Source organism: Anolis carolinensis, unplaced genomic scaffold (genome assembly GCF_035594765.1).
Source record: "Anolis carolinensis isolate JA03-04 unplaced genomic scaffold, rAnoCar3.1.pri scaffold_7, whole genome shotgun sequence".
In the NCBI taxonomy this organism is placed as follows: domain Eukaryota; kingdom Metazoa; phylum Chordata; class Lepidosauria; order Squamata; family Dactyloidae; genus Anolis; species Anolis carolinensis.
Genome location: NW_026943818.1, coordinates 20,111,971 through 20,137,998, shown reverse-complemented (window position 1 = coordinate 20,137,998; position 26,028 = coordinate 20,111,971). Strand labels below are relative to the sequence as shown.

Genomic DNA, 26,028 nt, shown 5'->3' with positions numbered 1-26,028 from the left:
TAATACAGGGCAGGGCTAGGGATGAGGGCCGGGCCTCTTCCCAAGAGCACGAGACAGGGCTGAGCCTCTGTATACGTCCCCTGAGGCGCTTGTTAGAACACGGGGAGTGGGGTATAGAGGTTCAGCCCCATCAGGCACTTGGGGGGAGGCCCCACCCCCTCCTCTAGCCCCGCAGAACAGGGATAGAAGCTCAGCCCTATCTCAGAGCTCGTAATTCCGCCCATCCCAGTCCTGCCTGCCCATTTGTGGCTCCGCCCACCTCCCCCTCCCAGCCCTGCATCTTGGACTAGGAGAGAGGCTCAGCCCCGCCCTCTTGAGCAGGAGCCACGCCCACCCCTCTAAGCCACGCCCCCTTTCCAGGGGGCACTGAGTCATATTTTTTCTGGAAAGGGGGCAGTAGGCCAAATAAGTTTGGGAACCACTGGTCTAAAGCTCCTCCCCCCTCTGGTGCCAGCTTTCTGCAATGTTCATTTATTATTTTTTGGCAGAGGGAATACACTAAGTCACAGATAAAGCCAAAAAATAGTACAACCTTTTGTGGAGGGACATCATCCTTGGCCCAGATGCATGTTAGAAAAGTTAACACTTGGATTACAGGTGAAATGTGATAGAAGCAAGCAAGAGATGGGAAGAAGCAGGTGATCCCATCTGTTGAACAACATTCAAGCTTGACCCGGATTCAAACCTTGGCAAAAGTGGCTTAAAGCAGGGCGATCTCGCTTCGAAGAGGCACAACTTGACAGCTCCAAGCAACTCATGGGACTCAGTCGTTACCAAAATTGAAAAATAATAAGTTAAACGTCCACCTTAAAATTGCCATGGGAGCAGCATGATGCATCCTCTTCATGTTACGTACCTCAAGAGTCTTTTTAATGTAGGGAAGGGATTATTTTCCTCGAGAGGGACAACTGGCCATCAAAAACAAGAGGGAAAAATGACAGGCAGATTCCCTTCTGGGGGATTTGCAATGGAAAACAAAAAGACTTGCGTCTCTCAACTGGACACTGCGATGGGACACTTCCGTTAGCCAATACGTGAGGGCAACTCCACCCGAAAAAAAGGAAATTCCTTGTCAAGATGAGACCCATGCCATCCATATAGTCAAATGGTGGAGGAGAAGCAATTCAGCAATTCAGCGACAAACATACAACTCTCGTACCGCTTTTCTTCATGAGCCAGGCACAGCTGGGAAAGCCGGGGAGGATACCATTCGTTGCCCGTGAAACTAGCCGTGTTTTGTAGTGCAGGAAAACACTTTGTGTGGCTCCGAAAGTGGGCATGGGGTGGTAGGACGGGGGGAAGCACCCCTTGTTTGGCCCGTCTTTTGAGCAGCAAACCCTGTCGCCAGAGTCCTCTCCACCTGGGCTCCTTCATCAGTGCTTCTCCTGGAAGAAAGAAGACCAGCACTGCTGTTGACTCAATGGCAGAAAGGTTTTCTTACAAACCAAAGACCCAAACAGCTCAACATGAGGACAAAGACACACAAAATACAAAACATTACTATCTATACCAGGGGTCCCCAAACTTTTTAAGCCGAGGGCCGGTCCACAATCCTTCAGACTGTTGAGGGGCCAAATTATCATTTGAAAAAGAAAATGAAAAAATTCCTATGCACACTGCACATATCTTATATGTAGTGCAAAACAACAACAATAACAATGAAAGACCAATACAATATTTAAAAATGAAAACAATTGTAACCAACATAAACCTATCAGAAGTGTGGGCCTGCTTCTGGCCAATGAGATAGTCAGGTTAATTAGGATTGTTGTTGTTGTTGTGTCTTCAAGTCATTTCAGACTTTGGCCGAGCCTAAGTCTAAAATTAATTATTTATTTACTGCATTAATTTACTACATTTATATCCCACCCTTCTCACCCCGAAGGGGACTCAGAGCAGCTATATGTACATACAATATATTATATTATTAGCTTAACACAAAATTAGCATTATATATTAATATATTGAACTATACCACTATACTATTTTATAATATGTAATACATAACATATAATTAATATTATTATATGGTATTACTATTAGTATAATATTGTATAACATAAGATTATTATCAATATTATATGTATATACAATATATTATATTATTGAAACTGATATAAAAATATATTATAAAACTGAGGGTGGGGGCCAGGTAAATGACCTTGGAGGGCCGCATCCAGCCCCCGGGCCTTAGTTTGGGGACCCCTGATCTATACCATCGGTTCCCAAACTTGTTTGGCCTACCACCCCCTTTCCAGAAAAAATATGACTCAGTGCCCCCTGGAAAGGGGGGCATGGCTTAGAGGGGTGGGCGTGGCTCCTGCTCAAGAGGGCGGGGCTGAACCTCTCCCCTAGTCTAAGATGTAGGGTTGCGAGGGGAGGTGGGTGGAGCCACAAATGGGCTGCCAGGACTGGGATGGGTGGAGTTACGAGCACTGAAGCAGGGCTGAGCTTCTATCCCTGTCCTGTGGTGCCCGGCAGGACAAAGGGGGCGGGGCTAGAGGAGGGGGCGGGGCCTCTTCCCGAGTGTCTGACGGGGCTGAACCCTTCTACCCCGTCCCCATGTTCTAACAAGCGCCTCAGGGGAGCTATAGATGCTCAGCCCTGTCCGCGCTCTTGGAAAGAGGCCCCGCCCCCACCCCTAGCCCCACCCTTTAGTCCTCAAAGGCCTCTCGGGAGAGGTATAGAAGCTCAGCCCTGTCTCACGCTCTTGGGAAAATGCCCCACCCCTAAGTCCTAAAAGGCCTCTCAGGATAGATATAGAGGCTCAGCCCTGTCTCTGTCTCTTGGGAAGAGGCCCCGCCCCCACCCCAGCCCCACCCTTTAGTCCTAAAAGACCTCTCAGGAGAAATATAGAGGCTCAGCCCTGTCTCAGGCTCTTGGGAAGAGGCCCCGCCCCCACCCCAGCCCCACCCTTTAGTCCTAAAAGACCTCTCAGGAGAAATATAGAGGCTCAGCCCTGTCTCAGGCTCTTGGGAAGAGGCCCCGCCCCCACCCCAGCCCCACCCTTTAGTCCTAAAAGGCCTCTCAGGAGAGGTATAGAGGCTCAGCCCTGTCTCAGGCTCTTGGAAGGAGGCCCCGCCCCCTTTCCTAGCTCCGCCCTCTGTGTCCCAACAAGCGCTTCAGGAGAGGTATAGATTCTCAGCCCTGTCTCAGGCTCTTGGGAAGAAGCCACGCCCACTCCTCTAGCTCCGCCCCCTGTGTCCTAACAGGCACCTTAGGTGCTCAGCCCTGTCTCCGGCACTTGGGAAGAGGCCCCGCTCCCGTGTCCTAATAGGTGCCATCACCGCCCCCCTGGATCGCTCCAGATGGAGCTTTAAAAATCACGTACCTCTTGTTTGTGAGATTTATCCTGTTGATGGATCCCATTTGCAGATCCGGAGTTCCCAACCGTCTAGAGTGGAAAGAACCGTTGGTCAGTTATGGATTACATTTACAGCGATCAGGAAAATAGATTGAACTTTAAAACATTACAAACTGAGGGTTTTTTTTAAGCATTAACATTAAGATCAGAAATTAACAACATTAAAAGCAGAAATCCATTGAGTCGATGGATGATGCTTATAAAACCTGTGGTTATGGATAATAAAATGAGCACTGTATATACTCGAGTATAAAGCGACCCGAATATAAGCCTAATTTTACCACAAAAAAACTGGGAAAACATTGAGTCCAGTATAAGCCGAGGGTGGTAAATTTCAGAAATAAAAACAGATACCAATAAAATTACCTTAATTGAGGCATCAGTAGATTAAATGTTTTTGAATATTTACATAAAGCTCTATTTTAAGATAAGATTGTCCAACTATGATTAAATCCTTATTCTCATCTTCTTCAAATGTGCTTATGTATCCCTTTAATAATAATAGAGTAAAATAATACATGGAATAATAATAATAATAATAATAATCATAATAATAAATACAGGAAAATAATACATGCAGTAATAAATAGAGTAAAATAATAAACATACCCCGTATATACTCGAGTATAAGCCGACCCGAATATAAGCCAAGGCACCTAATTTTATCACAAGAAAACTGGGAAAACATTGACTCAAGTATAAGCCGAGAGTGGTAAATTTCAGAAATAAAAATAAAAACCAATAAAATTACATTAATCGAGGCATCGGTAGGTTATATTTTTTTTTGAATATTTACATAAAACTCTAAGATAAGACTGCCCAACTCTGATTAAATCATTATTTTCATCTTCTTCAATATAAAATTCATTGAATTTTGCCAGATTGTGAGCCGCCCTGAGTCCCTTCGGGTGAGAAGGGCGGCATAGAAATGATGGAAATAAATAATAAATAAATAAAGCCCTTATGTATCCTTTTCATAAAGTAAAATAATAAATGTAATAACAATAATAATATCAGAGTGAAATAATAAATGTATTAATACAGTAGAGTCTCACTTATCCAACATTCGCTTATCCAACGTTCTGGATTATCCAACGCACTTTTGTAGTCAATGTTTTCACTACATCATGATATTTTGGTGCTAAATTCGTAAATACAGTAATGACTACATAGCATTACTGCGTATTGAACTATGTTTTCTGTCAAATTTGTTGTATAACATGATGTTTTGGTGCTTCATTTGTAAAATCATAACCTAATTTGATGTTTAATAGGATTTCCTTAATGCCTCCTTATTATCCAACATATTCGCTTATCCAACGTTCTGCCGGCCCGTTTATGTTGGATAAGTGAGACTCTACTGTAATAATAAAAACTAGCTGTGCCCGGCCAGGCGTTGCTGTGGCAAAGTGGTGGTGGTATTGGTTAAAAATTGTTGTGTAATTTTTATTTGACGTTATTTGTATTTTTTTAATTAATTTTATTGTAAGTTATCTTTTTATTTATTATATTTTATTATTGTATTGTATTAATTTTTAGTGTCTTAAATTTTTTTTAGTGTTTTTTTTTAATTGGGTTGCTAGGAGACCAAGTTGGAAGAGCTTAGCCTTCTAACTGGCAGCAATTGGATAAAAGCAATTATTCCTCTCTCTCTAATTAGGACTTTATTTTTCTTTTCTTTTTGTTGTATCAACCTAGAGGCGTGGATGATGGGTTGTGTTGTCAAATTTCGAGGTTGGGGGGCCTGTAGTTTTGTTGTTTTGTGGGTCGCCGTGATGCCATCACTCTTTTATATATAGATAGAGTAAAATAAATGTAATACGAACCATAATAATAGAGTAAAATAATAAATGTAATAATACCAATAAAAATAGAGAAAAATAATAAATGTACCATATATACTCGAGTATAAGCCAGCTAGGACCCTCACTCGAGTATAAGCCGAGAGAGGCTTTTTCAGTCCTAAAAAAAGGGCTGAAAAACTAGGCTTATACTCGAGTATATACAGTAAGTCCCACCAGATACAGATGTTGTATTATCTGCAAATTTGGCAATGATATTACTACGGTGAACAGGGATTTGATCATATGTGTAAGGAGTATACCAGGGGTCCCCAAACTAAGGCCCGGGGGCCGGATGCGGCCCTCTAAGGTCATTTACCTGGCCCCCACCCTCATTTATAATATAATATTTTTATATCAGTTTTAATAATATAATATATTATATACTAGCTGTGCCCGGCCACGCGTTGCTGTGGCGAAGTCTGGTGGTATGGGAAATAAAGTATTGAGGAATTGGTGGTAGTTAAGGTAAAGGGTAAAGGTTTTCCCCTGACATTAAGTCCAGTTGTGTCCGACTGCACACTGAAGTGGATTATATGGCAGTGTGGAGTCAAGATAATCCAGTTCAAAGCAGATAATATAAGATTATAAATGGGTTATATAGCTGTGTGGAAGGGCCTTGAGTCTACACTGCCATATAATCCAGTTCAAATCAGATAATCTGTATTTTATAGGCAGTGTGGAAGAGGCCTAACTCTGCCTGTCCCCTGGGCTGCATGGGTTGCTAGGAGACCAAGTGGGCAGAGCTTAGCCTTCTAACTGGCAGCAATTGGATAAAAACAATTATTCCTCTCCCTCTAATTAGGACATTATTTTTCTTTTCTTTTTGTTGTATGAACGTAGAGGCATGGATGAGGGGTTGTGCTGCCAAGTTTAGTGTTTCTGGGATGTGTAGTTTTGTTGTTTTGTCCTAGGCCGAAATTTCATTACCCTTTTATATATATAGATACATATGATATTGATAATATTATCATGTTATACAATGTAATACTCATAATAATACCATATAATAATATTAATTACATGTTATATATTACATATAATATTACAGTATAGTGGTATAGTTCAATATAGTAATATATAATGCTAATATTGTGCTATGCTAATAATATAATATATTGTATGTACATTCAGCTGCTCTGAGTCCCCTTCGGGGTGAGAAGGGCGGGATATAAATGTAGTAAACGAATAAATAAATAATTTTAGACTTAGGCTTTCCCAAAGTCTGAAATGACTTGAAGACACACAACAACAACAACAACAACAATCCTGATTAACTTGACTATCTCATTGGCCAGAAGCAGGCCCACACTTCCTATTGAAATCCTGATAGGTTTATGTTGGTTAAAATTGTTTTCATTTTTAAATATTTTATTGTTCTTTCATTATTGTTGTTTTGCACTACAAATAAGACATGTGCAGTGTGCATAGGGAGTTGTTCGTATTTCTTTTTCAAATGATGATTCGGCCCCTCAACAGTCTGAAGGATTGTGGGCCGGCCCCCTCCTTAAAAAGTTTGAGGACTTAATGCACAGCCCTGTGGTGGACCAGTGTACGGATGGAGGCCCTGACCTGTGCTTTTTCCGAGCAGCTCCTCATGGCCTCCATGAGCTTCTCCATCTGCTGGCCCTGCTCCAAGGCGTTCCTCAAGACGTCCTCGGTGCTGACCAGCCGATGCTGCAACCGCAGGACCTCCGACTCCGACGAAGGGTCGATGAGGGAGTATCGCCGCTGGTCCGTGACGGCTTTATCTTTATCCTGGACATTGAAATGTGCGAGAAAACCCACAACAAGGATTTGATGGAATACAAGAAGCCCTCGAGTTGCAAACATCCGACTTACAAACGACTCCTAGTTAAGAACGAGGCTGAGACAACAGGAAGTGAGAGGAAACTATCATGTCTTTTCTCAGTCTTCTCTTCTGCTGGCTAAACATGCTCAGTTCTTTAAGCCACTCCTCATAGAGCTTAAAGTAAATAGCTTAAGCTCATCTAGGTGAGAAAAAGGATAATCTGTCTCACATACACCATTTGATAAGAATTCGGGGTATAGCTGCTGCTGGGTTCTTTGAAACCACAGAAAATGTTTAAAAAATAAAGAAAAAATAATATACAGTAGAGCCTCACTTATCCAACATAAACGGGCCGGCAGAACGTTGGATAAGCGAATATGTTGGATAATAAGGAGAGATTAAGAAAAAGCCTATTAAACATCAAAATACGTTATGATTTTACAAATTAAGCACCAAAACATCATGTTGTACAACACATTTGACAGAAAAAGTAGTTCAATACACAGTAATGTTATGTTGTAATTATTGTATTTACAAAATTAGCACCAAAATATCACGTTATATTGAAAACATTGACCACAAAAATGCGTTGGATAATCCAGAACGTTGGATAAGCGAGTGTTGGATAAGTGAGACTCTACTGTATCTTGCTTGAAAACTTCTCTTTGTTTGCAAACTTTTGGGGAGGGAGTGCTGTGGTTTGACAACACTGGAACAGACTCTGATATACAGTAGTCTCAATTATCCAAGCCTCGCTTCTCCAAGCTTCTGGATTATCCAAGGCATTTTTATAGTCAATGTTTTCAATATATCGTGCTATTTTGGTGCTAAATTCATAAATACAGTAATTACAACATAACATTACTGTGTATTGAACTACTTTTTCTGTCAAATTTGTTGTATAACATGATGTTTTGGTGCTTAATTTGTAAAATCATAACCTAATTTGATGTTTAATAGGCTTTTCCTTAATCCTTCCTTATTATCCAAGATATTCGCTTATCCAAACTTCTGCCGGCCCGTTTAGCTTGGATAAGTGAGACTCTACTGTATAATAAAGTTGTAGGTCATTCCTATGTGCTAAAGCCAATGGACAATCTGTCTCTTAGCAAGACTGTATAGGTACTAGAAGTCTAATTAAGAATGGTTTATAATTTCAGGCAAAGCAATACCACTTCTTCAAAAATTATTAGTAGGAAACAATCTGGTATTGGGGTTTCCTTCTAAATGAGCCTGCCTAAGGCTTTTGAAGAGTCCTAATTTTTCTATTCTGTACGTCTATTATGGAAGGTCCTGGGGTGGTGATATATGTTGCAGCCTAACATAGCTGCTTTGAATCTCCTTCGGAAGAGATAAAATGGGTATAAATAAATATGATAGTTATTATTATACTGCACCAAATTAGCCCATACTTGTCAGGGGTTAATGGTCACCTTGACTTATTTGTGACTCAGGTCTCTCACCTTCTTCTCACCAGTCAGACCACTTAAGCATCAGCAAAGTGGCACCGACAAAACGACACCTCAATCGTAAATTATCTGCTGATCCCAGCGGTACTATATTTTTATTTACAAGCTATATACAACTCTAAACACCATCGCTATCAGGACTCATGTTTCCCGGCAAGGGCAAAGCATGGCACGTCCTCTCAGTTCACCAATAATAATAATAATAATAATAATAATAATAATAATAATAATAATAATAATAATAATAATAACACAACTTTATTTATACCCCGCCACCATCTCCCCATGGGGACTCGGGGCGGCTCACATGGGGCAAGGCCCAACTAGCACAGTTTACAAAAACAACAGCATAAATACATTAAACAATATACAAAAAAATAGTAAAACACAGTAAGACAATAAAACAAGAGTTAAGACATCAGTAAATCAATCAACCAAGTCCGCTATCAGTGCTAGCAAGGCACTCCCAACATTCCACAGTCATGAACAATGTTCCGTCCAAGCAGTTGAAATGGAAGTCTTGCCCCATTGGCCCTGCAGGCTATCAATCAGGGCTGGTATGCAATTAACTCCTGTGCTGCTGGAAAGCTTGCCAGAACACATAGACACAATCCAACAGCATACAACAGATCTAACATTTCATTATATAATAACAAAACACACTAACAATACTCTCCAAGTGGAAAGAGAAGAAGAGCAGGACTCACCAGAACGATCAGTTTTTCCCGTAGGCCTTTGATGTCATCCTTGAGTTTCTGCTCTTTCAGCCTCCACTCCGCTTTGTGCACCTCGCGGCTCAAGTCCCGCTCGGGGCCTGGAGAGTGACGGTTGGCCTCCATAAGCAAAGCACGCAGCTCGTTCAGGCTTCTGCGGGGAGAGTCGAGGGAACATCTCACAAAGCGGGTTTTTAAAATATACCGTATATACTCGAGTATAAGCCGACCCGAATATAAGCCGAGGCACCTAATTTTGCCATAAAAAAACTGGGAAAACATTGACCCCAGTATAAGCCAAGGGTGGTAAATTTCAGAAATAAAAATAGATACCAATAAAATTACGTTAATTGAGGCATCAGTAGGTTAAATGTTTTTGAATATTTACATAAAGTTCAAATTTAAGATAAGATTGTCCAATTCTGATCAAATCATTATTCTCATCTTCTTCAATGTAAATGTGCTTATGTATCCTTTTAATAATAAAATAATACATGTAATAATCATAATAATAAATAAAGTAAAATAAATAATAATAATAATTATAGTAAGATCATAGTGAAATAATGAATGTATTATTATTAATAATAAAAATAGAGTAAAATAAATGTAATAGTAGCAACAATAATAGCGAAAAATAATAAATGTACCATATATTCTTGAGTATAAGCTGACCTAAATATAAGCCAACCAGGACCCTCACCCGAGTATAAGCCGAGGGGGGCTTTTTCAGTCTTAAAAAAAGGGCTGAAAAACTAGGCTTACTGTTTTACATGTATGTTCTGGTATGCAGCTTCTTTTGCTCTATGTTTCCTGAGAGGTTGTGGGAGGGGCTGAAGACCACATGATCTGATCTGAGACTGCTCAGACATCAGACTCCATTAGACTTTGGGACTGCTTAAGCCAACACTTGCCTGCTGTTGATTATAAGAAAGATGCCCTGTGCCATCTGCACAGAGAAACTATCTTAAACATATCTAAAACTGGGTTATATTATGCCAGACACATGAAGTTGTGAGTAAACCAAATATGTTATTTTACCAAAGCCTACTTTATTTTTGTCTCTTGAGTGCATCTTGAGTTGTTTTATGGGAGAATAGATATATATTTTGGGCACTGAGAAACACTTCTGAAACTCTGCTGTCTTTTGTGCATTTTCCCTAGTCCAGCACACACTGCATTGCCTGTTCTTGCAGAAAAGTCCCCATCATGTATGGAGCTTATGTTGTGAGATCTTTGTTGTTGGCTATACTTAATATTTCCCAAACCTGACTGAGGAAGAGGAGGAATAAAAGAGGCCAACCTTTCTTTTTTCAGTAGTTCCTGACTGATCAGAACCAGCTGACCAGAAGCATCGTGCGTTTTCTTGGACACTGTCTCCAGTTCTGCCTCCAGTCTTTTCTTCTCTTTCAACAGAGAATCTGCCTTCCTCTCGGTACTTTTGCATCTGTTTTCCAATGCTGGCAGACAAAGAAAAAAAGGGGAAGAACACACTGAAGATCAAGCAAGATGTTGCTGTCAAAGAGAGCTCAACCAAGCCAAGAGGGATGCATTGTTTCTTTCTTAGAAAGGCTTTATATCAGAGCCTTTCGACTTGCAACAGATGAATGGATGACTAAGAACCAAATCTCTTTCTCTCAATATAATAATAATAATAATAATAATAATAATAATAATAATAATACAGCCAGCATAGTGTCTGCTGTGGACTCATCTTGTGTTTCAAATAATAATAATAATAATAATAATAATAATAATAATAATAATAATAATAATAATAATACAGCCAGCATAGTGTCTGCTGTGGACTCATCTTGTGTTTCAAATAATAACAACAACAACAACAACAACAACTTATAATAATAATAATAATAGATACATAGCCGCTCTGAGTCCCTTTCGGGGGAGGTAAAGCAGGGTATAAATAAATATAATAATAATAATAATAATAATACTACAAAATCCAGCATATCTATCTTGTTTGCTGTGACATAATATAATAATAATAATAATAATAATAATAATAATAATAATAATAATACATAGCCGCTTTGAGTCCCCTTCGGGGGAGGTAAGGCGGGGTATAAATAAATATAATAACGATGATGATGATGATGATGATGATGATGATGATAGATAGATACATAGCCGCTTTGAGTCCGCTTTGGGGGAGGTAGGGCGGGGTATAAATAAATATAATAATAATAATAACAACAACAACAACAATACGAAATCCAGCATATCTATCTTGTTTGCTGTAACATAATAAAATAATAACGATAATAATAATACATACATACATAGCCACTTTGAGTCCCCTTCGGGGGAGGTAAGGCGGGGTATAAATAAATATAATAATAATTATGATGATGATGATGATGATGATGATAGATACATCGCCGCTTTGAGTCCCCTTCGGGGGAGGTAAGGCAGGGTATAAATAACAACAACAACAACAGATACATAGCTGCTCTAAGTTCCCTTCAACAACAACAACAACAATAATAATAGATAAATAGCTGCTCTGAGTCCCCTTCGGGGGAGGTAAGGCGGGGTATAAATAAATATAATAACAGCAATAAATAATGACCCAGTTCGTTCTCCTTAACTCCTGTTCTGGTTTCAAATTATGTTTTCATCTTGATGTTTTTACCTGCTGTGTATTCTGTATGTATTTTATTTCATTTTATTGTAATTATCCGAGCTTGTCCCCATGTGAGCTGCCCTGTGTTGTTGTTGTTGTTATTATATTATTGTTGTTATTATATTGTTGTTGTTCTCTCACCACCTAGTTTATATGTATGCAGTACTTCTGCTCCGAAGTGACATTTAATTGGCTATTTGCAACAAATGACTTTTGGGGTTCCAACAGGATGTGGTTCTAATTAACACCATTTTAAGGAAACTTACCACTTACTTGGGCCCTTAGGAGGTCAGTCTGGGAGAACAGGGACGAGACCTCTTTGTCCTTTTTGCTCAGCTTCTCCTGAAGATCTGAGGGAGGGAAAAGAGCAGGCAGTCAAATCTAGACACATGGGCATAGACACATGGGAAAATGGGGAAGAAAATTCATTAAACTTATTTATTTATGCAAGGCTTTTGACACGAAATAAATAAAAAATGCGCATTCACACTGCGTTTCATTCTGCTTTCACGTTCTATATCCAAGCCAGATCAATGATTAAACTTAAGCAGGGGCTCCTGCATTTCAAAATATCAGCCCATGCTTTGAATCCAGAATTCACTACGTTACCTTCCATTGTCTGCTTCATTTTGATCTTTTCTTCCGAAATGTCATTGGTTTCAATCATCTGCAATACAGGCAATAGATAGATTATATAGTATAATAATATTATGATGTAATACAATGTAATAATAATTATAATTCACTATTATAATTGTATATTTATATTACATGCAATATTACTAATAATATTGCGATATAGTTGTATAATATAATATATTGTATGTATATATACTTGTAAACCGCCCTGAGTCCCCTTCGGGGTGAGAAGGGCGGTATATAAATGTCGCAAATAAATAAATAAATAAATAAATATCTTGGTATAGTTACGGTGAATAACACTGTAATAATAATAATATAATATACTCGAGTATAAGCCGACCCGAATATAAGCTGAGGCACCTAATTTTGCCACAAAAAAACTGGGAAAACATTTGACTCCAGTATAAGCCGAGGGTGGTAAATTTCAGCAATAAAAATAGATACCAATAAAATTACATGAATTGAGGCATCAGTAGGTTAAATGTTTTTGAATATTTACATCAAGCTCAAATTTATGATAAGGCTGTCCAACTCTGATCAAATCATTATTCTCATCTTCTTCAATGTAAATGTGCTTATGTGTTATTTAATTACTTAATTATAAGTAATTAAATGATGATGATGATGATGATGTATCCTTTTAATAATAAGAGAGTAAAATAATACATATAATAATAATAATAATAATAATAATAATAAATACAGAAAAACAATACAAGTAATAATAAATAGAGTAAAATAATAAATGTAATACAGTAGAGTATCACTTATCCAAGACTTGCTTATCCAAGGTTCTGGATTATCCAAGGCATTTTTGTAGTCAATGTTTTCAATATATCATGATATTTTGGGGCTAAATTCGTAAATACGGTAATTACAACATAGCATTGCTGCGTATTGAACTGCTTTTTCTGTCAAATTTGTTGTATAACATGATGTTTTGGTGCTTAATTTGTAAAATCATAACCTAATTTGATGTTTAATAGGCTTCTCCTTAATCTCTCCTTATTATCCAACATATTCACTTATCCAACGTTCTGCCGGCCCGTTTATGTTGGATAAGTGAGACTCTACTGTACCAATAAAATTACATTCATTGAGGCATCAGTAGGTTAAATGTTTTTGAATATTTACATCAAGCTCAAGCTTGAGATAAGACTGTCCAACTCTGATCAAATCATTATTCTCATCTTCTTCAATGTAAATGTGCTTATTTATCCTTTTAATAAGTCTAGAGTAAAATAATACATGTAATAATAATAAATACAGGAAAATAATACAAGTAATAATAAATAGAGTAAAATAGTAAATGTAATAATACCAATAATAATAGAGTAAAATAATAAATGTAATAAATAGAGTAAAATAATAAATACAAGTAATAATAGAGTAAAATAGTAAATGTAATAATGCCAATAAAATAAGAGTAAAATAATAAATGTAATAAATAGAGTAAAATAATAAATGCAATAATAATAAATAGAGTAAAATAATAAATGTAATAATACCAATAATAATAGAGAAAAATAATAAATGTACCATATATTCTCGAGTATAAGTCGACTCGAATTCAGTGTTCCCTCACTTATCGCTGGGGTTAGCTTCCAGGACCACCCGCAATAAGTGAAAATCCGTGAAGTAGGAACACTATATTTATTTTAATGTTTATATATTATTTTAGTAGTTATGCACTATTTTAAGTCTTTATCAACCAATTGTGTGTTGATAAATCGCCTCCTTCTCTTCCTGTTGCTACTTGGCCTCCTTTTCTCTCCCTTTGGCTTCTCCTTCCTCCCTTCCTGTAATTTTTATGATTTATAATAGTCTTTTAGAGTTTATTGAAAAACCGCGAAACAGCGATTCCACGAAAAGTGAACTGCGAAGTGGTGAGGGAACACTGTATAAGCCAACCAGGACCCTAAACCCGAGTATAAGCCGAGGGGGGCTTTTTCATTCTTAAAAAAAGGGCTGAAAAATTAGGCTTATACTCGAGTATATACAGTAGTTTAAAAAACTTACATTGGCGTGTTGAGAAGGAAGGAGCGGCTCCGTGGACTGCAGCTTGTTCTCCAAGACCAGGACCTTTTCCTGCAGCCGCTGGATCTCTTCCTTGCTCTGGGCCTCCGTCTTCTGAAGCGTCTCGTAGTCCAGCCTCTTCTTCTCCGCCAGAGAGATCTGCTCTTTCAAGAAAGCGATGGCTTGGGCCTGGTCTCTGTAGTCGCTGTGCAGCTTCTCTGCCTCGCGCACACGGAGCTCAGCGTCACGGTTTTTCTCCTTCAGCTCCTGGGTTTCGAGCAGGTGCTGCTTGGCTTTGTTTTCCAGCTGCGCCTTCCAGTTGTTGTTGCTTTCTTCCTCCGCGTCCTTGGCTTCCTGCAGCTTCAGCTTCAGGCTCTCCTTCTCCTTCACGTGGACGGCCATCTCAATGTCGTGCTTGGCTTTCAGGTTTTCCAGCTCCAGCTGGTGCTCCAGCTTGACGCTCTCCACCACGGTTTTCAGCTCCACGATCTCCTTGTGCTGGGAATCGGGACCGGTGCTCAAGGTGGCCTTGAGATCCTCAAGCGACTTCTGATGGTCGGACGCCAAGGTGTCCAGCTTAGACTTCCAGTTGTCCATCAAGCCCATGTTCTCGTTGGTGGCCTGCTGAACCTTTTGCTTGAGGTCCGCAATTTCTTGGGCGTATTTCTCGTTTTGAGCTTTCAAGCGCTCCACCTCCTGCTGGTGCTTCTTCAAGGCCTTCTCGTACGTCTCCTTCAGCTGGACACTCTCCTTCTGGTGCTCCTTGTTGGCCGAAAGCAGCTGATCCCGCAGGCGGAGGGCTTCCGATTGCAGGCCAAAGCTCTGGTCCGGAGACTCGGCTTGGCTAGAGGCCTTCAAGCACTGCCTCAGCTCCTCCACCTCCGTCCGCGTGAAGGACAGCTCTTCCTCCAGCTGAAGGATTCTGGACTTCTCGGCAACAGTGGTCAGCTAAAATGCACACACACACAAATGTATATAGACACAAAGTCAGTTTATGCATCTCCATACTTTATTTAGCAATTCTTTCAGGGTATGGGTAGCCTGTGGCACTCCAGATGTTGCTCAATGACCAATCCCAACTTTCCTGGTAACTGACCCAACTGCAGGCTGGGACTGGTAGAAGTTGGGATCTAATGACATCTGGATGCTATGACTTCACACATTGCTGTTCTTAGAAATCTCTCTCCCTATCTATCTATCTATCTATCTATCTATCTATCTATCTATCTATCGATCTAAATCAAGCATGGGCAAACCTAGGCCCTTCAGGTATTTTGGACTTCAATTCCCACAATTCCTAACAGTCTACATTTTGTGAATGGCCGCATTAGGAAATGCATAAGGAAGTAGATGAACTACAATTCTCATCATCATCTCTTAATGTCCCCCATACCACACCAGCAGTTAAAGTTGGCTGTGATGGGTCTGTGTGCCAACTTTGGTCCAGATCCATCAACAGTAGGGTTCACAGCACTCTCCGGATGTGGGTGATCTACAAACTCCTCTGTTATTGTCCCCCTAGATCAGTGGTTCCCAAACTTATTTGTCCTGCCGCCCCCTTTCCAGAAAAAATATGAAAAGGGGGCGTGGCTTAGAGGGGTGGGCGTGGCTCCTACTCAAGAGGGCGGGGCTGAGCCTCTCCCCTAGTCCAAGATGCAGCGCTGGGAGGGGGAGGTGGGCGGGGCCACAAATGGGCAGCCAGGACTGGGATGGCGGGGTTACGAGCTCTGAGGTAGGGCTGAGCTTCTATCCCTATCCTGGACACAGGAGGCGGGGTTAGAGGAGTGGGCGGGGCCTCTTCCCAGGTGCCTGATGGAACTGAACCTCTCTACCCCGCCCCCATATTCTAACAAGCGCCTTAGGGGAGGTATACAGAGACTCAGCCCTGTCTTGCGCACTTGGGAAGAGGCCCCGCCCCCACCCCAGCCCCGCCCTTTAGTCCTAAAAGGCCTCTCAGGAGAGGTATAGAGGCTCAGCCCTGTCTCGGGCTCTTGGAATAAGGCCCCGCCCACTTCCCTAGCTCCGCCCTCTGTGTCCCAACAAGCACTTCAGGAGAGGTATAGATTCTCTTGGGAAGAAGCCACGCCCACTCCTCTAGCTCCGCCCCCTGTGTCCTAATAGGCGCCTCATGGGCTCAGCCCTGTCTCCGGGATTTGGGAAGAGGCCCCGCCCCTCCCCTGGCCCCGCCCCCAAATGCACCCATGGCCATCACCGCCCCCCTGGATCGCTGCAGCGCCAACCAGGGGGCGGTAGCGCCCACTTTGGGAATCACTGCTCTAGATTCAAGTACAGTAGAGGCTCACTTATCCAAGACTCGCTTATCCAAGGTTCTGGATTATCTAACATTGTAGTCAATGTTTTCAATATATCTAAATTTGTAAATACAGTAATTACAACATAACATTACTGCGTATTGAACTACTTTTTCTGTCCAATTTGTTGTATAACATGATGTTTTGGTGCTTAATTTGTACAATCATAATCTAATTGGATGTTTAATAGGCTTTTCCTTAATCCCTCCTTATTATCCAAGATATTTGCTTATCCATGCTTCTGCTTGGATAAGTGAGACTCTACTGCAGGGGTCCCCAAACTAAGGCCCGGGGGCCGGATGCGGCCCTCCAAGGTAATTTACCTGGCCCCCACCCTCATTTATAATATAATATTTTTATATCAGTTTTAATAATATAATATATTGTATATGCATATAATATTGATAAGAATATTATCATCTTATACAATACAATACTAACAATAATACAATATAATAATATTAATTATATGTTATATATTACATACAATATTACAGTATAGTGGTATAGTTCAATATAGTATAATGCTAATATTGTGCTATGCTAATAATATAATATATTGTATATACATATAACATTGATAATATTATCATCTTATACAATACAATACTAACAATAATATGATATAATAATATTAATTATATGTTATATATTACATATAACATTACAGTATAGTGGTATAGTTCAATATAGTATAATGCTAATATTGTGCTATGCTAATAATATAATATATTGTATATACATATAACATTGATAATATTATCATCTTATACAATACAATACTAACAATAATATGATATAATAATATTAATTATATGTTATATATTACATATAACATTACAGTATAGTGGTATAGTTCAATATAGTATAATGCTAATATTGTGCTATGCTAATAATATAATATATTGTATATACATATAACATTGATAATATTATCATCTTATACAATACAATACTAACAATAATATGATATAATAATATTAATTATATGTTATATATTACATATAACATTACAGTATAGTGGTATAGTTCAATATAGTATAATGCTAATATTGGGCTATGCTAATAATATAATATATTGTATATACATATAACATTGATAATATTATCATCTTATACAATACAATACTAACAATAATATGATATAATAATATTAATTATATGTTATATATTACATACAATATTACAGTATAGTGGTATAGTTCAATATAGTATAATGCTAATATTGGGCTATGCTAATAATATAATATATTGTATATACATATAACATTGATAATATTATCATCTTATACAATACAATACTAACAATAATATGATATAATAATATTAATTATATGTTATATATTACATACAATATTACAGTATAGTGGTATAGTTCAATATAGTATAATGCTAATATTGGGCTATGCTAATAATATAATATATTGTATATACATATAACATTGATAATATTATCATCTTATACAATACAATACTAACAATAATATGATATAATAATATTAATTATATGTTATATATTACATACAATATTACAGTATAGTGGTATAGTTCAATATAGTATAATGCTAATATTGGGCTATGCTAATAATATAATATATTGTATATACATATAACATTGATAATATTATCATCTTATACAATACAATACTAACAATAATATGATATAATAATATTAATTATATGTTATATATTACATACAATATTACAGTATAGTGGTATAGTTCAATATAGTATAATGCTAATATTGGGCTATGCTAATAATATAATATATTGTATGTCCATACAGCTGCTCTGAGTTCCCTTCGGGGTGAGAAGGGTGGGATATAAATGTAGTAAATAAATGTAGTAAATGAATTAATAAATAATGTTGGACTTAGGCTCGCCCAAAGTCTGAAATGACTTGAAGACACACAACAACAACAACAACAACAACCCTAATTAACCTGACTATCTCATTGGCCAGAAGCAGGCCCACGCTTTCTATTGAAATCCTGATAGGTTTATATTGGTTAAAAATATTTTCAATTTTAAATATTGTATTGTTTTTCATTGTTGTTGTTGTTTTGCACTACAAATAAGATATGTGCAGTGTGCATAGGAATTTGTTCGTTTTTTTTTTTCAAATGATAATCCGGCCCCTCAACAGTCTGAAGGATTGTGGACCGGCCCTCGGCTTTAAAAGTTTGAGGACCCCTGCTCTACTGTATAGAAAAATACCCCTCTTGGCCTCGAGCAACTGGATCTGTTGAAAGCACAAAGAGAGCAACAGATCGCAAGTTATTTCCCTTTGCTACTTCCTCAGCTGTTTCACATCTACCCGACCCCTTGAACAGGCTAAAAGGAAGCAGACTTTTCCCAACGCACCATAACAAATGCCCACCTTTTGAACCAGTTAAGACGACATTAGCAAAACATTGAAAAGAAATAAGGGAGGGGTGCTCGATGAAAAAGCAAACTGCTGGCCATGGTTAATGTTTACTGATGGGCTTGGAAGCAGCTAGGCTGATGGGGTAGCAGCATGTTTGGCTTGCAAAACCATGGTGGGAGGAAATGGAAGGAACTGGGCAGGCTGGTCAAGGTGGGCTGTCCAGAGGTCATCTAAACTGGGCACTGCGTCAGCTGAAGAAGCACCGGAGGCCACCCAACCTAAAGCCCTCGCAGGAAATTCAGAGCCAGAGCATTGTACATGTATATAATTGTATATTTATATTACATGTAATATTACTAATAATATTGCAATATATTCTAATAATATTAATAATATTACCATATAATGATATAGTACAATATAGTAATTTAATGCTTATATTGTGCTATGCTAACAATATAATATTGTATGTAAATTTGATTTGTAAGCCGCTTTGAGTCCCCTCCGGGGTGAGAAGAGCCGGATATAAATGTAGTAAATAAATAAATGAATAATAGTCGTATAGTACAATATAATATTATATAATGCTTATATAGTGCTTATATTGTGCTATACTAATAATATAATATATTGTATGTATATATAACTTGTAAGCCACCCTGAGTCCCCTTCGGGGTGAGAAGGGCAGGATATAAATGTCGCAAATAAATAAATAAATTAATAAATTTCCAGCAGAGAGCTGCACCTAAGTTTGGAAACACTTCTTTGTCAATGCCCAGAATCTCATATAGTTTGTGGGATATTGGGCGCTGATGATTTCCTTTATTTCATCACTTTTTAAATTTATTTATTATGCAATGCATTTGACACGAAATAAATAAAATCTCCGTATGTTGCAGCTTTTGGGGAGTTTGAAGAAAGCCATCACGTCCCTGCTCATAGTAGGCCCTGTCATGCCATGTTTAGCTTTGTTCTGAGCCCAATAAATAAAATAATAATAATAATAATATTCGCCGATACATCACACAGTCCTAGACACTTGGGAAGTGTCTGACGTGTGGTCAAATTCAACAGCCAGCAGAATGTATGCTGTGGAGTCATCATGTTGTGTTTCAAATAATAATAATAATAATAATAATTTTTGGCCGTGCCAAAAGATCTCAGCCGGCATTTGGAAACAATAGACATTGACAATAATAATAATAATAATAATAATAATAATAATAATAATAATAATAATAATAATCTAGGGTTATAGACCACCCTATCTCCCTGAAGGGACTCAGGGCAGTTTCCAACAATATGGCCACCATTCAATGGCAAAAGAAAACTAAACAATCAGTTTACGTCAGGAGCAGGCAAATTAAACAATCTAAACAACCTAACTGTAACTTAATAAACAACTTAATTTGTGCCCAGACCTGGACACAAATGATTGGCAGATGTTCTATGACGTTAGCCCTGATGGCAGATATGTAGAACATCTGGACTAGGTCAGTATTGCAATTCCACTTGCAAGACTGGGCTCTGAGTGTCAATCTTTGGGAAGCAATTTTTCAACACAAGAGGTGAATCTTCCACTCTGGGGCCAAATTTGCCCCTTTGCCCCACTTGGTTCTCCCCAAATGACTACGCCCACATCACTACAACTTGGCGCTTAGTTGGTTTAATACTGGCCCTAATAATAATAGTAATAATAATAATAATACTTCATTTATAACCCGCCCTCTCTCCCTGAAGGGACTTTACAATTGCCATGCTGTGCAGGCCTGACTATTATTATTATTATTATTATAATTATTATTATTATTTCCATTCCTGATGTGCGATTCAAAATAACCCCTCTTCCCCTCTCGTTCCAAGCAGGACAATCCCCAATGCAATGGGGTTAGCCGTGTTAGCCATGATGGATTAAAGACTGGTTATAGCAGATGGTGGATGGTGAAATTATTGCTCCCATTCAAATGGCGTCATGTTGCATGAGAAGCCGGGGAGCAGAAACCAAAGGAGAAAATTGCTCCGCAGACTGAAGAGACGATTACAAGGAAGGCAGAGAGAAAGAGAGAAGAAATTGCAAAGTAAAAGTGTTAAAATGAAAGAAGCTCAGAAGGAGACAGTGCGGGAAAGAGAGCAAGATTTTAGAAGCCAAGGGTCTGTTGGTGTCAAAGAGATGCAAGCGGGCAAGCGATCTGACCCAACACAGGCAGCTGGCTGGAAATGGAGCAGAGCAGGATGGAAGGGGGCAGCAGTTGTAGGGTGAAAGACAGGGAGGTTAGTTGGGGGGCGGCTGGGATTACCCTCGTCTCCTCCATCTCTTTGAGAAGCTTTTCGGCCTGTGTCTTCTCAAACAGGAGGCTCTGCTCGAGCTCCCGTATTCGGGCATGCTCCAGCTGCGTCTGAGTCTGGCCGCGCATCAGGAGGAAAAGAAGGAGCAGAAAGGAGGAGAAAAGAATAGAAAAATGGGAGAGAGTAGAACACAGGGGGATACAGAAAAGAGAAGGAACCAGAGGAGGCTGCAGTGTTGTTACCACACCACAGGTTTCCATTCTCAGAGCTTGTTTCCACTCACAATCCTTTTCTGCCCAAGATAACTATAAAGGTAAAGGTTTCTCCTGACGTTGTCTAGTCATGATGCTCATCTCCATTTCTAAGCCAAAGTGCCGGCGTTGTCCGTAGACACCTCCAGGTCATGTGGCCAGCATGACTGCATGGAGCACCATTACCTTCTCACCAGGGCGGTACCTATTGATCTACTCACATTTGCATGTTTTCGAACTGCTATGTTGGCAGAAGCTGGGGCTAACAGCGGGTGCTCACTCCGCTCCCCGGATTCTAACCTGGGACCTTTCAGTCTGCAGGTTCAGCAGCTCAGCGCTTTAACACACTGCGCCACTGGAGGCTCCTAAGATAACTATAGCTAGCTAATATACCTCTGATCAGAAATTGCTATTGTACTCTGGCCTTGTTGGCTCTGTTCACATTACTGCAACATAATTAATTGTAATTATTTTTCTTAACAAACTTCTAGTGTCTTTGTAAAGTGAGGTTCCTGAAATGTCAGGAGAGAATGCTTCAGGAACATGGCCATACAGCCTGGAAAAATCACAGCAACCCAATTTATTATTTTTTAAAAAGAGAAACTGGAGAATCAAAGGTATATTTTTCATCACGTACTGGTCGCATCCTTTTTTTTCAATAAAAAGGGAACGAAATGTGGCAACAAAATGTGATATCTCATCCGGCCTTCTGTTGTGAGGAATGAATGCACAACAGGAGAGACATCTGGCTGCAATCCTTTGAAACACTATGTCCCACCCTTTCAAATAGTAAGAGCTTTATTCTGAATTTAAATGGGAGAATCAAAGGTATATTTTTCATCATGTAATGGTCGCATCTCTTTTTTTCAATAAAAAGGGAACGAAATGTGGTATCTCATCCGGCCTTCTGTTGTGAGGAATGAATGCACAACAGGAGAGACATCTGGCTGCAATCCTTTGAAACTCTATGCCCCACCCTTTCAAATAGTAAGAGCTTTATTCTGAATTTAAATAGGTTTTTGCCTTAGGAGTGCTATCGAGTTCCAGCTACAGAATTGCATGCATTTAACACAGTAAAGGAGGTGGATCAATATTTAAACAATTAAGAAAACTTTCTAAATAAAATTCATAAACAGACAATGTCTTGCATGTAGTCATGTCTAGAATTTATACTTCTCAGTCTGACTTTCCTTTGTTTAGAAGGATTCAAGGCTAACTCTACAATCTGACCTGGAAACATCAAGCTCAAGGAGTCTTAGTTCCATGTCAACAGGTATATGATTCACCAATAAGGCATACATTTTTTCAAAAAATATAAATTTACCTCCAAGTCTCCCTTTGTAATGGATTCCTCTTCGACACGGAACTGCAAATCTTCTACTTTTCTGCAGAGAAAAACAGACCACGTTTAATTTATGGCTGATGGCCATCTGAATATCTTCCTGGTACCCTTTCTTTCCCTGTCTTTTCCTCTTCTTTTCTCACTCTTTTTCCTTTCCATTGAGATTCCTTCTGCTGACCTTCACCCATTTAGCTTTCCATTATCAGATATTGTTTTTACTCACAATTCCTTTCTGCCCAAGGATTTTTTAAAGAGACCACGGGTACATAAAATAGGTATAAGCACTAAACACTGGCTGATAATAAATCAGCATTTGCAAGGCTTGCTAAACAGGCTGGCTTTTCCTTTTTTGTGGAGTAAAGCAGAAGCATTTTCTGCAGGCTCATACTGTAAACATAGCAAATCTGCTACAAAACAGGAGCTTTTTTGATAAGTTTCAGGGTCAGAGAAGCAAATGGCAAAAACAGAAGATGCCTGCCTCAAGTGAGCGTGCTTGCAACAGATATTGACAAAATTACGATCTGCCAACTGCAAAAGGCCACCCTACTGGGATCTGCACGCATCATCCGAAAATACATCACACAGTCCTAGACACTTGGGAAGTGTTCGACTTGTGATTTTGTGAAACGAAATCCAGCATATCTATCATTTGCTGTATCATACTATAAAATAATAATAATAATAACACTAAGTTTTTGACTATGTTTGTATTTTTTATTCATAACTGTATTCTCAATTTGCTTCTGACACAATAAATAAATAAATACCTTTTCTCTTCTTCTAACTGATTGAGCATCTCCACTTTTTCTTTCTGAGCTCCTTCCAGCACTGTCCGCGCTCTTTGCAAATTTCCTTCTGCTTCAGAGATATACTAGGAAGAAAGCGAACAAGGTCTTGACTAAGTCACATATGCACATACAATAGAGTCTCACTTATCCAACATAAACGGGCCGGCAGAATGTTAGATAAGCGAATATGTTGGATAATAAGGAAAGATTAAGGAGAAGCCTATTAAACATCAAATTAGGTTATGATTTTACAAATTAAGCACCAAAACATCATGTTTTACAACAAATTTGACAGAAAAAGTAGTTCAATACGCAGTCGTGTTCCCTCACTGCTTCGCGGTTCACTTTTCACAGATTCGCTGTTTCACGGTTTTTCAATAAACTCTAAAAAACTATTATAAATAATAAAAAATTACAATTTACAGCCTAAGGAAGGGAAGAAGAAGCCAAAGGGAGAAAAAAGGAACACAAGTGGCAACAGAAGGAGGTGATTTATCAACACACGATTGGTTAATAAAGACTTTAAAAAGTGTATAACTACTAAAAATAATGTATAAATAATAAAATAAGTATAGCATCCCTACTTTGTGGATTTTCACTTATTGCGGGTGGTCCTGGAACCTAACCCCAGTGATAAGTGAGGGAGCACTGTAATGTTATGTTGTCCATACTGTATTTACGAATTTAGCACCAAAATATCATGATATATTGAAAACATTGACTACAAAAATGCCTTGGATAATCCAGAACCTTGGATAAGCGAGTCTTGGATAAGTGAGACTCTACTGTACGTATCATTCAATGTTACGGCTTATATATCACGGTGAACTAACTGCTTGCCTATTTGTTAGATTCTTTATTTCACATGTCATCACATGACTGGTGATGATGTAATGGCTCAAAGGTTAGAGACAATACTGCCCATAATATGGAGCAAGATGGAGATGAAGGAGGCTCTCTTGGCTCTGCTGCCCACCTGCTCGTGCTGGGCCTTCAAGATGGCAATCTCCTTCTCCACCTCACAGATGCGGCTGGTGGCTTTGGCCACCTCGGCTCTCTCCAGGTCCCGCTCAGCCAGGAGCTGTTCGATGTGCTGCTGCTTCTCCTTGAGGGCCTCCTGCAATGCCGTCGTGCCGGAGATCTTCCGGGCGTAGCGAGAGGAGGTCTCTGTCAGCTGTGGAGATAACACAACAACACAATCTGAAACAACAGATTTCTATCCTCCCATAGGAAATCACAGGCCTTCCTGATAGTCAAGGCAACTCCTAAATCTTGGGAAGATTGTGCTGTGTTCAAATTCTCAAACCACGTATTTCATCACATAATAGTCGCCACCATGTAATAGCCACACACCTTTTTTTGGGGGAGTGGTGGCAAAATTGATATTTTTGTTTTCCTCACATAATAGTCTCAGAGCAGTTTAGGGCTGATACCTTCTTCCTTATTTCATCTAACGCAAGGGAAAGGGAGAGGAAGCCATATCCTCTCCGGCACATCCTCAGAAGTCATTCATTACGCTCTGCTCATGCTCTGGGGATAGCTTCCTTACCAGTCCGCTTCGGCTGGGCCTTCCACCCACAGAGGAGGCCACAGAGCTGACGGAGCTGATGGAGGAGCTGCTCGGGCTGTGGGTCAAGGCCGAGACCCCCATGGCCATCCGCTTGCTCTTCTTGGCCTTGGCTGGACTGGTGGAAGGGAAGCCAATTCGGATCACCTTGTGGATAGGAGCAAAGAGGCCAAACTTGGGCGGGCACTGGAAATACCTGGAGACAAAAGACAGACAGAGATGACGTTTCAGCTCCTTTCTAGCACAAAACACCACCACCACCACCATAATAATAATAATAATAATAATAATAATAATAATAATAATAATAATAATAATAATAGACATTGACAAAATCACGATCTGCCAACTGCAAAAGGCCGCCCTACCGGGATCTGCTCGCATCATCCGAAAATACATCACACAGTCCTAGACACTTGGGAAGTTTTGGACTTGTGATTTTGTGATATGAAATCCAGCATATCTATCTTGTTTGCTGTGTTATACTAAAATAATAATTATTATTATAATAATGTTCGACTTGTGGTTTTGTGAAACGAAATCCAGCATATCTATCTTGTTTGCTGTGTCATAATAAAATAATAATAATAATAATAATAATAATAATAATAATGTTATTTATCACTGCTTAGC

General features: G+C 39.1%; 1 protein-coding gene across 4 annotated transcripts in view; it reads right to left on the bottom strand.

The window, feature by feature from the left end:
• Nucleotides 1-427: 427 nt before the first annotated feature.
• clip2 (CAP-Gly domain containing linker protein 2) overlaps nucleotides 428-26,028 on the bottom strand; it is a 40,957-nt gene continuing 15,356 nt past the window's right edge. The window contains exons 5-18 of one of the 4 annotated variants that reach the window (XM_062959160.1): nucleotides 25,378-25,591; nucleotides 24,805-25,002; nucleotides 23,808-23,911; nucleotides 23,023-23,083; nucleotides 21,459-21,563; nucleotides 14,485-15,429; nucleotides 12,433-12,490; nucleotides 12,090-12,173; nucleotides 10,483-10,639; nucleotides 9,174-9,333; nucleotides 6,778-6,963; nucleotides 3,974-4,040; nucleotides 3,332-3,394; nucleotides 428-1,385 (exon numbers count right to left, since the gene is read on the bottom strand). In XM_062959160.1, coding sequence (XP_062815230.1) covers nucleotides 3,348-3,394; nucleotides 3,974-4,040; nucleotides 6,778-6,963; nucleotides 9,174-9,333; nucleotides 10,483-10,639; nucleotides 12,090-12,173; nucleotides 12,433-12,490; nucleotides 14,485-15,429; nucleotides 21,459-21,563; nucleotides 23,023-23,083; nucleotides 23,808-23,911; nucleotides 24,805-25,002; nucleotides 25,378-25,591 — 2,386 coding nt within the window. In that variant the 3' untranslated portion in view covers nucleotides 428-1,385; nucleotides 3,332-3,347. The remainder of the gene's footprint in view (nucleotides 1,386-3,331; nucleotides 3,395-3,973; nucleotides 4,041-6,777; nucleotides 6,964-9,173; nucleotides 9,334-10,482; nucleotides 10,640-12,089; nucleotides 12,174-12,432; nucleotides 12,491-14,484; nucleotides 15,430-21,458; nucleotides 21,564-23,022; nucleotides 23,084-23,807; nucleotides 23,912-24,804; nucleotides 25,003-25,377; nucleotides 25,592-26,028) is intronic. The other 3 variants (XM_062959162.1, XM_062959161.1, XM_062959163.1) reach the window with 3 other exon arrangements.